The sequence below is a fragment of the Sturnus vulgaris genome, chromosome Z, assembly GCF_052056855.1.
Source record: "Sturnus vulgaris isolate bStuVul1 chromosome Z, bStuVul1.hap1, whole genome shotgun sequence".
NCBI classification, from domain to species: Eukaryota; Metazoa; Chordata; class Aves; order Passeriformes; family Sturnidae; genus Sturnus; species Sturnus vulgaris.
This window is the reverse complement of record NC_142283.1, coordinates 18,175,025-18,189,496: the sequence shown is the minus strand read 5'-3', so window position 1 is coordinate 18,189,496 and position 14,472 is coordinate 18,175,025. Positions and strand designations below refer to the sequence as shown.

General features: G+C 43.5%; 1 protein-coding gene across 1 annotated transcript; it reads right to left on the bottom strand.

The window, feature by feature from the left end:
* Positions 1-5,123: 5,123 nt before the first annotated feature.
* Positions 5,124-14,409, bottom strand: LOC106857810 (thioredoxin). The gene is made up of 5 exons (XM_014884101.2): positions 14,223-14,409; positions 8,369-8,473; positions 7,651-7,710; positions 6,770-6,835; positions 5,124-5,345 (listed from the first exon to the last, which is right to left on the bottom strand). Exons 1-5 carry the CDS (start codon positions 14,244-14,246, stop codon positions 5,283-5,285), a joined length of 318 nt encoding a protein of 105 aa, XP_014739587.1. The 5' UTR covers positions 14,247-14,409; the 3' UTR covers positions 5,124-5,282.
* Positions 14,410-14,472: the final 63 nt, after the last annotated feature.

Genomic DNA, 14,472 nt, shown 5'->3' with positions numbered 1-14,472 from the left:
TCTTTTTGTGCAGCTCTTCTCTAGTCCACATGGCCATCATGTTTGTGCCACTGCATAAGTTGCACTTTACAAGTAAGGTGGCAGTGGTATTCTTGAAACTTTATTATCCCAGTTAATTAAGGATGTAATATATGAGAGCAAGAGGAAGAGTTTATTTAATCTTAAAAGTAAACAGCTGCAGGCTTCATCATTTGTTGGCTAAAATAGCTCTTCATTTATTTCTAAATGAAATTTCTATTTCTAGAGTAGTGGTTTAACTGCTTAACACATTATGCTTGCCTGTGCAGAATGAAGTGGGCTCTAGAATGGTTCCAGACTAATAAATATCCAACTTTTGTGTCTTGTTCCTAAGCAATGTGAAGCTGGGGCTGGTAGCAATAGCTTGTCTGAGCTCAGGACATAGTGATTACCCTTCTTGAGGAATTCACCATGGCCTGCCACACCAAGGTGGCCTCAGGAAGCACTGGAAATTTTTCCAAAGGACTGTGGGTTGTTGAAATGAGGGAACTATCCCTGGAATGCATTGCTGCCTAATGAGCTTCTTTCATGGTCCCCCCAGGGTAATTGCCCACAGGGGAGGGGTCATGAGACACCATGGCCCAGCCACAGCATCCATTCCTGTGTGAGATCTATTCCCCAGCTGGATCAAATCCAACCGTAAACCTGCCACCACCTCTGCCTGTACTGAAGCAAGCAAGCCACATCTCGAATTCTTTGATTTTCTCTTGTTCCCATGACCCCTTACTTTATTTGTTCATCTCATGCCATGGCCTCTAGAGAAGTTAGCTTGCTGCTGGCCCTTACCTACAGCATAGGGAGATACCTCCTGTCCCCATCCTCAGCCCATCATCACTTGCTCAGCGTGGGCTCAGCTTCCCAGGAAGCTGAAAGACTTTGGAGCAATCCTGCTAAGTGGTGCTAAAACTGCCTATTGTGTTTCTCTTATCAGCAGGCTTCACAGATGGAGTACTGTTCATGGTGTGTGCTTCCCCCAAGTTCCCCTCTCAGAAGAACTAGAAACAAAGAAAATTGAAATACCAGAGTTCAGTGTCTCACTGAGCAAATGTTGTGGACTTACTCAAGTAGAGGGAAGATGACCCAAGCCTGGTCTAAAACTCTTCTTCCTTCTATGCCTTTGGACCTAATGCTGGGCTTCACCACCCCCTAGAGTCCCATTTATACATCTGTCACGTACATGACAGATGCTCCAATTCCTGTAAGCCAGGCAGATGGTGCCACCAGGATAGTAGGAATCCACCTTCCCCCACGCATTCCCCTCTAACCCATTACCTCAAGGTACAACCATCACCCCAGCACTGTCAGAAAAGTACAAGCACAAGGCATTCCCAGAGCCTGCCTGTGTACATATACGTGTATAAAACCCACAGACAGCTGTGGCAACCTTGTGGCGACCTGCATGTCACAAGCTTGTGTTTGTCAGCTGCAGGTAGAAATAGAACTTCATGCAGCTCCTATGCCTCCCTCACCTTGTCTGTCTACCAGCCTGGACCATAGGAGGAAAAACTGCATTTCAAGTGGATGTCTTTCTCCACCATCTCCTCAGGTTTTTCCAATTTCTCAAACATATCAAGATTTTGTTACCAGGGAGGCCGCAGGGGTGGCTTCTGGTGAGGACCAAAAGCTGCCACCACATCAGATAAAACCCCTGACAGCCAGCTCCAAAAGGGACAATGGCCAAAGCCAAGGCCCTCTATGATATCTGAGTTTAAATAAAAGCTCTAAACTATAACGGCAGGAAAAAAGGAACAAGAGCACATGAGAAAAAGCATATGTAAGTCGCCTTTACCAAGTCAGACTCTCCCAGCCAGGGCCAGGAACCAGCACAACAAAGTTCATCCAGCAAGGATTTCAACAGCCTGCTCCTCAAGCCAATTCCTTTGGTGGCTGAGACCTGCATGTCAATAGAGCACAACACAGAGAAGCTGCTATGCCAGTTTGTTGGCACTGGTGAAAAAATAGGAATAATTTTTTAGCTTGGTAGATGCAGCTAGTTTTGATGTATAAACAGTTAAGAAATTAAACATTAAAATTATTACCAATACTCCTACTGAACTCATTCCAGAGGAGAATCAAAGTCTAACTTCATTTAGGTCAAGGAAAGAATGGAAAGCAGATGGCTGGCTGGAGTAGAAGTTCAGTTGACTACTGAAAGGGCTCAAAGAGACACGTGGGTGGTTAAGCATCTCACCTGCAACATGCACTTCCCCAAGTGCACAACAGCCCTTTCAGAACCCCTGGATGGAGGTAAGGAGTGTCACTATTCCACTGCAATTTGATCACTGCACAGTTCACTTGTCCACCCACTGTGATCCCTTGGCCCTTCCTTTCATGTTAGTTAGTCCTCTCTCATTATGCCTAATTATTCCAGCTACGTGTTTTAATTGCTGTACTCAAGGAAGTACTTCTCTTCCGGTTGGCCAGCCCATTATAAGCAAGCTATGTAACAGGCCTGCAGACAAAAACATCTTGTTTTTCTTGTTTGACAGCAAGGCACAGATCCCAGCTATTTCATAGCCAAATGACACAGACTGCAGTCATTGCCTAAGGGGAGAACTTCTTCCTGAAACCCTTATTCCCAGAAGAAACTTTTCTATGTTGTTTTTCGTCTGCCATGTACATCAAGTCTACCAAACATTCAAGTCAGCTGGCCATCTACCCACTTCCCTCTTACAGGCATCTTTGCAGATCATTGAATGAAAGCAGCCAATTCATGCCAGCAGCGGACCACAGAGCTTAATGAAAGAGTGAATGCTGTGCTACTGCCTGGCACATAGCTATACTGGCCTCACACCTTCACACAAAAAACAAGCAAAAAAATGCACCCACTGAGCTCTCTATGAAGTATCGTTACTTAATACTCACGTGGGAGGACATATGGCCCAAGGCTTTAGCAAGGATACTCATACTCACTCCATTTAGAACAAAATGTTTATTTGCTATACCTACGTTGTTAGACTGAAACACCTGTCCTTGCCTGTTGAAAGACTCAAGCCAGTTCCCATCCTGAACTAGGGTTCTCTCCTCCCAGTAGGGGCGCTTGTGCTCTAGGAACCGAGGCTCCTTACATATAACCAGAACAAAGCATAGGCTTTGCTTTCCATCACCTGTAACAACAAGGACCAACTACAGTCAAATTCTGGTATAACACTGCGCTTGAGGACCATGTTTTGTTTCCTTTAAAGGGAAAGTTTACCTAACATGGAGATATTATTTCGTTGCATATTCCTCAAAGAGTCAAGCCTTAACATCTTTCAAATTAGGGCATGCAAGTTATTTTCATCACAGTATGCCTACATACCAGTTCTTGGGAGGGGAAGATTGCAGCACAGGAAGCTGAACTCGCTGCCCTTTTAAGAACAGCTTTGCACCCCTTGCTTCAGCAGAAGAGGTATTCCAGATATTCTGGTATTCCCAATCATTACTTGAATTTCCAGTCACTGTCACCTGGATTGTCCAAGGCTACTACAGAGTAGCATCTTACTAAAAAAGTAAATGAAGTGTTAAATTCAGCACAGCAGCAGCAATGCACCACTGACTGCACCTTTCCCCTGCAACAACCTGGTCTAGTCTTGCCTCAGCAGAAATATTGTATGTTGCAGCACACTTCAGTATTATTTCTTAAAGATGAAGGGGGATGCTAGGACCTCTTACTGAATATCTGGAATTTTCAGCAGGAATTTTTTTAAACCTTTCTTGCTCACAGTTCCTGCCCAAAAGTAAGAAGTAGGCCACACAGAAGCTGCTTTCAGAAGCAATGCTTGTTTGCAGATGGTGTAGTGTCCATAGTGCATACTTGCTACAGCTTCATTTTATTCTCTCCTCATCAGTCTGTCCATGCCACTACTTGGTTTAGTGGCTTCCCATTTACCTTTAAACAGTTCAAACATGCAGCTGCACTTCTCTTAGTGAAATAGCCAGAGCTACATGGAAAATATTTCCCATGTTCTTCTCATTGTATAATCACAACTTAGAACTTATATCCAAGAAGAGCCTTGATGGCTCATCCTCAAGTAAAGGGTGCGGCCACTTCTTGGACTAGAAAAATCTTGTTTCAAATTGGGAACGCATACATTAAGCTGTTCAAGGCCCCCAGTCCTCTAGAGCCATCAAGAAATTAATGCATGCTTGTGAAGTGAGCGTAAGTCACAGGTGAGTTCCCTACCACAAAGACAAGAGGCTCACTCATCCCACATTGTCTGCATATGCAGCAGGAAGTCCAGCAGCACAGCTCACTAAGCTGTACCCACTGCTAGCCTACAGCCCTGCTCCCTTCTTTAGTGAGTTCTTCTAAAGGACCACATCCAAACCAGCAAGGAAGCCATTCTGATACAGTGGAAAAAAAAAACACCATTCCCCTTAGCTACAGGGCCAAGAGTAGGTGAACAGCAGGTATAAAAAGGCTGGCAGGTCAGCATTCATCTAGGACAGCTCGATTCAGGATTGGAGGCCCACAGAGTCCACTTTACTGTCCAACACCATGTCAAATGTGTTCTAAGAGTGCAACAGGGCAATCAAATGAAAATTACAAGAGTATATAAATCTAAAATTCTCGACCTTTAAGACACTACAAGTTTTACTTCCTCGGTCACTTGTTCCAGATTATTGCCTAGGAACAAAGCAGCCCAACTGTGACTAAGCACTTTTTTACTAATAGAACCAGAAAGTAAACATATCAATGGCAAGGCAAATTGAAAAGGCAAAAAGACAGCAAGTCAAGTTCTACCTTGCACTTCCATGGTAGGACTGATATGCTCGGGAAGGACAAGTCTTAGCTTTGAAGTCTAAAATGCAGCTTGAAACCCTTTAAAGTATTTTAACTAAAAAGATGTAACAAAATAAAGAACTATTCCACCCAGTGACTACCCTCATTTCTCAGAGACTCTTTCTGTATTTGTAAACCAGATTATAACCTGGTGACTACCATCTGAGTAGGGTGGCAGCAGACTCCTCCTAAAGCAACTATCATGGATCCCAAGCCAACAGTAGATGAGGTTGCCTTTGTCTGTATATAGACAGTACTCCTTTAACACAGAAAAACCTGACACTCCCCTGACATCATTAAATTCTTAATATTTTTGTTAAACACACAGCATATCCAAAAGTGAAGAGTTTATACTTTATTGTACTCATATACATGGACCAAGAAGATAGTTTGCACCATTTAATCTAGCTAGCTTGTTTAGTTTTTTTTTTAAAGTAGAAAAGTTGCAGGCTGTAATTTAGCCAAAGCACTCATGCTTCAATGTCTTCATGGCTGGAGATTAGACTAGACTTTTAATGGTCTCTTCCAGCTTCTCTTTATTGGCCCCGGAGAACTCCTGCACCTGTAAAGAGAGATTGATTTTTTAGAACTTTTGCATTCAATGCTTCTTAACATTAGTTGCATAGCATCCAGTCACATACACACCTGTTCAACTCTGCTAAAAATCTGTAACTTCTCCCACCCTCAAAACAGGGAGTATTTTGTAGATGTTCATTATTTATTTCCCCACTCAATTCAACTCATGCAAAAGTTGAGACAAAAGACTATCGAAATTCACTTCCAGACTACCATTGATCCTGAATCAATACTGTGTAAAACTCAAAAAGAGTCTTGAAGAGACTCAAGAGGCAGCTCAAAGTCATCTTGAGTTGGTCAGAACCCTACCAATCACATTCTGGAAGGACTGTTCCAAATAACCTACCCCTGTGCCTGGCCTCCCATGAGAACTGTTCTTGCAACTTACAGGGCAGAAAGACAGAGGCAGCACTCATATGCTGTGTCAAAAACAGCTCTGTCCTCTTGTATCTACAGAAGTGCAAGGTACAGAGCAGACTGCACTGCAGGCCATGGGACTGCTTGCTTGATACAAAAAGCCACACACTGACTGTCACACTGTAATCACAATTCTTCCAATAACATCATGAAGTTGCAGAAATTCACCCTAACATACCTGTCAAAGTTTCATACTGACACCATAGTGAACTCAAAGTCACCCTAGATGTGACACTCAACTATCCACGATGCAATTCCATCTCCTTCAGCCATGAAATTTATACCCAAGCATTGTTTTCCTTTAGAAAAGCCTACCTTCAGCTTGCTTATCAAGCCAAAAACCTAAAGACAACACATTCAGCTCAGCAAGTTCAGGCAGAGAACTGCTCAAACTACCCTGCATAGGCAGCCCACTGTGCTGTCAGAGCACAATCTGCATCCCATCACATCCATCTCGTGGCAGAGCAGACACAAGAGGTTTGTTCAGTCCTCTAACAAGGACAGGACCTTCACTTCAAAGGTTATACAGCCTCTCTGTGAAAGAAACTAAACAGTTGTTTGTTGTTCAAAAACTCAGCCAGGTTAGAGACTTCCGTTTGGGTGGGATTCCATAGGCACCTATAGTCATGTCTCTGCTTGAACACAAGCTGCATCCAGATAACAAACACTGACCAAGTAAAAAGCAGGGTGCCAGGCAGATAGACCAGCAGTCTTAACACAGACATCTCACTCCACTATCTCTCATGAAACTATTTGTAAGATGGACCTGTAACTCAGTTCACTACCTGTGAACAACACAGTTTGCACCACCAGTTAACTGCTGGTTACATTTGCTGCAGTACTAAGATGAACTTGCTTGCTCTCAGGAGTGCCCTAATGCTAGTGGTACCATGGAGACATAATCAAGAGAAAGCAGACTAAATAGTCCAACACTCTCAATCTACTTTCAAGTCTGTAGTTTGCCTGCTCCAGTCCCAAAAAGTCAGAGCCTACCTTCTTTCCATTCTTGTAGAACTGGAACGTTGGCATGCACTTCACATCACAGTGTGAAGCAACATCCTGGAAGAAACAAAAAACCATCTTCAACTGGGCACATTCTTAAGGATGTTAAATCTAGAATCCACTCCAGCTGATTTCTTTTGAGGTGACAGGATAAAGCCATTATTGCTCAAGATAAAGCAAAAGCACTTCTGCTAGTCCATCTCTAGCAAAACCAGTGCCATGTTAACATCTCCCTGAAGTAAGCCTTAAAGATCCCTTTTTCAACATTTAATTAATGCAATAGTAAAAATCTTAACCTTACTCTGTGTTTGGAAAAAAACAAACAGACCTCTGCATCAAAACAGATGTATGCTTGTAAGACTGAAGAGCCCTATGGCAACTCTTGGCTTCCATGTGATATTTTTCAAGTATCAATTTGACAACTCTGAAACTGCAACACAGCAGACATTTTATTGCACTTAATTCAAGACCTAATTTCATTTTTAATGAAAGAGGAAACAATGCCAAGACCAGTGGAGGGACCAGATAGATCAGTAGGTTATGAACTATTAGGTTTAAGGAAGACTGCATCAAAGTGGCTTAAGACCTTAGACTAATGCTCCCTCCTAAAGTAAAGGGTCAGTGTTTCCAAGTTATCTGACCATATCATGCCATAGGACTTCGAGTGTGCTGATAACCAAGGCATTTTGTTATGGTCAAGTGTTCCCTGAAAAAAAGAAAAAAAATCTTTCCAGCTAAATCCCTGTGTTTCAATTTTAAGTTGAAGTAAACTCTTGTTTTGCTTCAGTATGTGTGAAGACATTTTGAATTCTTGTCTGTCACTTGTGTGGAAGTCCTTAGCTGTTCTCCCTCAGCACCACCCCAGACCTTACCTGGGCATCATCCACATCAATTTCTATGAACACCACATCACCGTACTTCTCACACAAACTCTAGAAAGAAATAAAAAGAACTATGCAGTTACAGTGTTCCAAGAAAGCTGCCTGAAAAGATGCATTCATATAAACTGAAAGGCTGGTGCTGCTTAAATTGCTAGTGAAACATGCTCTGTTATCTTAAAGCAGCTATTTTACTACCAGAGCAAAAATTTTCTGTTCTGCTGTCGATAGTTTCTGGAGAAATCTGTGGAAATGTGTTCTTCCGAGAAAGACTCAAATATCCTAAGACATAGGTGGAAGGCCTTCTCTTGCAGCCTTCAGCTGATCACCAAAAGGTGCTACAGCTTCTCATCCTTTATCAGGAGATAACATAGCCACCTAAACACAGCTGGAGGAGTTAATGTAAACTGTTTACAGAAGGATAAGCATTGTTTCCTCTCTGTATACCACCACTTGATAGAATGCAATTGAAATGCATGTAACATGACAAATGCAGGGCAAAAGCTAAACTCCATATTAGTTCCCAGCTATATCAATGGTCAGTCTATTTCACTTGGTAGTCTTAAAAATAGATACTTCTGCAACTTCTCACTTTTCCAGAAAATGCCAGCAATCACATAAGGCCAAAGGAACTTTACTCCATGTTATTGTGAAGCAACACAAACATTTATATACAATTTAATGCAGAAATAAACCCAGAAAAACTACTTACATGGAAAAAGGGTTTGATCATTTTGCATGGTCCACACCATGTGGCAGAGAAATCAACTACTATAAGCTTCTCACCAGCAGATTTCAGTTCTGCCTCAAATTCAACCTACAAAAAAAAAAAATTGAATACATTAATGACTTTCCCCCTCTTTTTCTAAATTATATAAGACAAATCCCAATGCTGGGTTGCTCTCAGACCTAACACTCTAATCATTATGGCAAGTCTTTAACACTTAACTGGGTTATTTGTACCATCATGTAAGTGCTTCAGTATGAATTGTTTTCATTGGTGCTAGCAGCTGTCAGTGTCTTATGACTCATCAATTAGAAAACAACCTCAGTGCTCAGTCAAACACACTGAATTGTGGAAACAAGCTAGAAAGTCTCTAGCTTAATTCTGACCACTCTGTGTTATCCTCAAAATATGATCCTTAGAGTTTTTTATAATCCACATTCTCATTTCTGTCCTAGCAGTAAGACTTCTGTTTTCCTCTGGGACAGACTTTCCTTTGCAGAATTTGAAAAAGACAGACACAAACCTTTGTATGGGCCTCCAATCTGGAGACTTTTCCAATCAATGGCTAACATTAAAATGATTTTGTGTGTTTTACTGTAGACACACATGTTTTTGAAAGTAACCTCATAGGATAGTTATTTTGCCAAGTGAACCCACATTTGACATCATTAGCCAAAGCAATGCTACACATACAGACTACACAATTAAACACCCAATGCTTATTCAAGTCTTCGAGTCTGTGTGTTGCACTTAGTCACATGAATCATCACTGGACAATATTTCTTGGAACTAAGCATCCTTACATGCCATTACTCATCTTTGCTTGTCAAAAAGTGAATGCTTTAATAGAACTGAAAGACATTAAAAGCAAAAAATACTTGCATTCTAGCAAAAGGCAGATATGTATCTCAGGCAGAAGGAGAAAGTGCTGATCACCAACTTCCTGACAATATCTTTGTCAGAGGAAGTATGAGCCACTTCAATAATTTTGAACTTTGTTGTCTTGGCAATCAAGCTTCAGGAGAGCTGTTAGCATAAACTTCAAAAGATAGCTGCTTTAGTCCCCCATAGCTTAATGGAGCAAAGCACTGGAGTCCTGTCAGCAGCAGCTGACTGAAAACAGTATGGTTACTGCCAGACGTACACAGGATGAGTTTTTTTAGTACAGGACTGAACTAATTCATACCTGCTTCTGCAGTCAGCCACAGTAAATTGCGATTAAACTCTAGTGACCTAAATGTCATGCAGGTGTGGAGCCAAAAGTTAAACTGGACATGAATATATTTAACAAACAAGCAGAGATCCTGCATGAGCATTCTTATGTACATATAATCCTATGTGAAAGTCTTCTCAGCTTCCTGTAACTTCAAATAAATTCAGCATTAAATCTCCCTGTTAACAGATGTTTTCCCTCCCCATATAGCTCTCTTCAGAGACACAGCATCCACGTTGGTTTTTCCATCCTTGCATCATGGACAGTCACAGTCTACTCTGCTACAAGACCAGTAGTAACACTCCACACCACCTACTCTCATTCTGAAAGAGACAGGAACAGTTAAGTTTTCCCATCTCTCTACATTCGCCTACTCCTGTACTAACGTAGTATGCATTCCTGCACCTGTTCCCACCAACAATGCTGAATGTCCCTGTACACAGCAATCCACGCTTGCTGCTCCCTCCCAGTACTTATACCATAAATTCCTCAGTCAAGCCTCACTCCTTTCGGCCTTGAAATCCTACTGCTGATTTTTGGTATAGCTTCTCAGACCTCTGCACTCTAACATCACCACTCTATTGATTCCACTTCCCACAGCTGCCAGTTAGACCATCCTCTTTTAACCCGTGTAAGCTTCCTTTCCAGCTACATAATTATGTTATTCTGCAAAAGGAAGCCCAGCCCTGGATTTCGTTCATCATATGGCCACACACCTCAGGTTTGCTATTGCACAGAACAAAGAGAAAGTGGGACTGCATCATAATTACAGCTGGTCACATATACCATTCACAACTGGTGACCTGGTCCTGACTATAAATCTAGTGTTATCCTGCAAATCATCTCCACTATCAGCCAAAATTCCTGCAGTGAAAAGAGATGCTGGGTCCAAAGGTGTTACCCCTGCAAGTTAAAAAAATACTGAACTAGTGAGAAGTTCTGAAAGTTTTTCTAGTAAGCTTAATTTCCCTGGAAGAATACAGTAGCAGGAACAAAACAAAAAAACAAGCTGCTTGACCTGTCTGACTTCACTAGTTGTCTTTCATGTTAACTGTAAAGTGACAAGCTTTTTTATAAAAAACTTAATCTCTCTTACCAGAAGGGGAACCTCTCATCACAAGACTATTCTATCACGCTTTGAGAGGATCTTACAGCTTGATTAAACGGCATTTTCTCCAGGTAGCAGCTCACTGGGGAAACTTCAGCTAGCATGATGGTCAATATTGGTTTGCTCTTTGTGGTGGTGGTTTTTTGTTGTTGTTTTTTTTTCTTTTCTTAACTATTTAACTACAACCTCCCTGAACACACATAAGACCTCATTTTACTTGTATTGCTGTCCAAGAGAAAAGGGCATGCTACCTTCAACAAACACATTGGTCGCAGGCATCTGTCCTCAAGAGCCAAGCAAGAAGCTCTAACAATGAAAGTCTCTACTGACAGTGTTCCCAGCACCAGGTAGTGTTTCAAAACAGAGGCTGGTGGCCACAAATGGTGCTGAAAGGAGTCTGCTGCTCTCAGCAATAGATGATATAGGTCCACACTGTCTGGCAGATTTGATTAAAGCTTGGTTGTAAACATTATTTTCAACGCATATCAAGTCACCCTTGAACTTGCCCGGTCATTAGCTGACTGCTAATTGTTACTATGTAATTTAGTGGGGTTTTCTAAATACAGAAGCTAGCATAAACAGACCGAAGGTTCAACTGCCTGAACTCCCTAGCACGCACCCCCTCTAAAATTATCACTTCTAGCAAAAGATGCAATTTTTCAGCATTTTCTTTAACTCAGATAACAAGAGAGAGCTAGAAGGAAGAGGAAAGCTTTGGCAGCACTAGTTTATACACCCCATTAGCTTTGGCTATAAAAGGCTGTATGTCTCATAGTGAAACCCCCTTACAAGTTACACTAGTCACTGATCTCGAGGCCACAAACGACCAAAATACTGCTCCTTCTGTTCTATAGCAGGTACTACAGAGATCAGTCAAGAACCCTGAAAGCAGCCATTCTTCAGAAGGTAGTCTGTTTCTGAAGAGGTGTGATGGGAGAAGGGCCTCATCTAGCTAGCTCTTACTCATAGAAGCTCTTGCAGACAGGGCAAGAATGGGTTTTTCCCTTTGTATCAGAGAAGAATACAAACCTGCTTTACTGAAAACCAGAGTTAATCCAGAAATCCCAGCTGCACTGTGCTTGATTCTCTGGATGTCACTGACGTTAAAATGCTGTTGTCAGCATGACTGTTGAGTCCACACTCTCCATGAATAACAAAAATTTGCTTTAACTACAATTTAAATACAGCAGACTATTAATGAATGCTCATAGCTAAGAGGATAGTGGAAGCCTAGCTAACTTAGAACAGGCTCTTCCTCCAGTGCCAGGTTTGACTTGCTGCGCTTAATCTGCTCCTGTGCGTAAAATAAACCTCGAACCTTACACCAAAAGTTTGCCCCTCCTGTGCCACCATAAACAGAGAAGGGGTAAAAAAGCAGAATAACAATTCCAGGTTGCATTGACACACCATTGTCTCTCTAGGACCAGAATGATAAAGCATTTCATTCTTCTTCCTGCATTCACCGGTTTTTGACCTGTGGTCACAAGTGTTAGTTTGTATATTTATGTATCAGATGTCAACACTTTTGCGGTCCAGCGGGAGACGTCTGACCTGCCTTTCATTTATAAAGTGAACTGACTGTAGAAGTGCACAGGCTGGAAAACAAACTTGGATGTGTGAGAGACTGGAAAGACTGAAGTCTCGAAACATTTTGGGGCGTAAATATGTGGCGCAAGGAGCAGGTCAGGCCTTACTCTGGTGATGCAGCGCACTTCTGCACACCGCCCACCCCTGGAGCCTGTATCCCAGACACAGTGTCCACCAATCTTGGGCACCCTGGAGGCAAGGGGTATTTAAGGCCAAACAGGCTGCTAGCATATGGCTTGACCCTACCTCCTCTTGGAATTTGTATCAGCTGAATACCGCTGGGACCCAGCAGTTAGTAGCTATATGTACCCTTTTTTTATGTATTTTCTGTCTGTTCTTGGAATTCTTCTAATTCCTTCTTCTCAGAATTTTGGAGTAACTTGATACCAACAGACTTAAGAGTTTGCTAAGTTGAATAGGCTGAGTTAAGGCTTTGAGAAGCGTTTTATGTTGACTGAGTGTTGCACTAAACCTTTTGCTAAAGTTCTCTGATTTTCTAAAGTTGCCAGTAGTCTTTTTTGTTGTTTTGACCTCTTGAGAACATCTTGTTGGCATTTCTCCCTTATGTCTAACTCAGAGCAAAAGAACAGCTGTAAACCCTGTTAAAGATCTTGTTGAGCAACTTTTTGGGGCCTTACAGGATGCCCACACAGCATTACTTGCAGATGCCCCAAAAGGAGATCAAACTGACATTTGCACCAAATTTCAAGTTCGAAAGGTGAGACTAGCCCAACAGGATTTTTCCTGAAATGGCGAGCTTGCTAAGATTGCATGGAGAATATTTTTTGAGACTTGAGCTCCTAAGTTACAGCTAACAAAAACTCTGTTATCTATCAACCACATCAGCTACTGTGCACAAGACCACATGCTATTTCATCACCAGCAGGGTATTCTCCATGTGTTGGTCTAGGCTGTATTACTATTCTATATCTTAGAGCCACAGATGTGTTCGTCTTCACAGACTCATGCACACAGTGATGTGGTGTATTAGGGCTGTGAATATGTCAGACAGCACCATAACAAGGGAAATACTTCTGATACCAGCAACTCCTGATGATTAAGTATGGGGAACGGGCTCTAGCAGTTCCTTTCAAGTCAGGAATGGCTGAACTTTTCCATTATGTCCTGCCCAGAAATGCAACAGAATTTAGACCATACTCTAAAAAAGTCACCTGGTCCCCTACACATCAGCAGTACGTAAGGCAAATCGGAACTGCTAAATTATGGTACTGTATCACAAAATCAGTTCGGTTGGAAAAGACCTGCGAGATCATCGAGTCCAACCTGTGACCCAACACCACGCTGTCAGCCACACCATGGCACTCAGTGCCACGTCCAGCTCCTCTTTAAACATCTGAGGGGACGGTGACTCAACCACCTCCCTGCGAAGCCCATTCCAACGCCTAATTACCCTGTCTTCTAAGAAATTCCTCCTAATGTCCCACCTAAATCCCCCCTGACGAAGCTTAAAACTGTGTCCTCTCCTCCTGTCGCTGTAGCACCCTGCTATCCGCTTGAGAAACCTTTTCGACCTTTTCCTTAAGACTTTAAATTGCGATAAGCAACAACGTGCCATAACGTGAAATTGCATCACCCCGCATCTCATTCCGGCTCCCCGAAGCCCCCAGGTCTCGCAGTTATTTGTTCCCTCCCTCTGGTCTCACCGAGCCCTCCGCGCGGCTTCCCCCGTTCCCGCCGCATGGCTGAAGCAGGCTCCGCCTGCCCGGGCAGCACACGGGCTCTCACCCGCCATCACCGGCGGGCCAAGGCCTCTCGGGAGCCCAGGGCAGCCCGAGCAGGGTCCCCCGCCGGCCAAGCCGCCCTCGGCAGCGCTCCCTCCCCGTTAGCCCGCCCGCCGGGGAGTGATGCTCCTGCGGCCGCTCGCTCCTCTCACGGCGAAAGGACACGGCAGCCTCGCCCATGCAACTCACCAGGCTGCCCACGGTCTTCACCATGGTGGCGACGGCCGGAAAAGGAGGGTAGGTGGCGTAAAGACAAGAAACCAAGGACTTCGTCCCCTCCCTTGCCTCTCGCCGCCCCAGCGCCTCTCCCGCGCCGCCCCAGCTGCCCTTTTATCCCCAGCGCCGCGCCGCGCCGCGCATGCGCAGGGCAGGGCCCGCCCCGCCTCCTGCCCCCCGCGCCCCCGCCCACGGCGCCGCCGGGCCCGGGGGGCGCCGGGGG

Bases quoted from the DNA above. Each gene is read 5' to 3' on its own strand.
- LOC106857810 (XM_014884101.2), bottom strand. From the start codon at position 14,246: ATGGTGAAGACCGTGGGCAGCCTG. The intron at 8,474-14,222 runs GTGAGTTGCATG...TTTTTTTTGTAG, and splicing joins TGAAGACCGTGGGCAGCCTG to GTTGAATTTGAGGCAGAACT. The intron at 7,711-8,368 runs GTAAGTAGTTTT...ATTTCTTTCTAG, and splicing joins TGATCAAACCCTTTTTCCAT to AGTTTGTGTGAGAAGTACGG.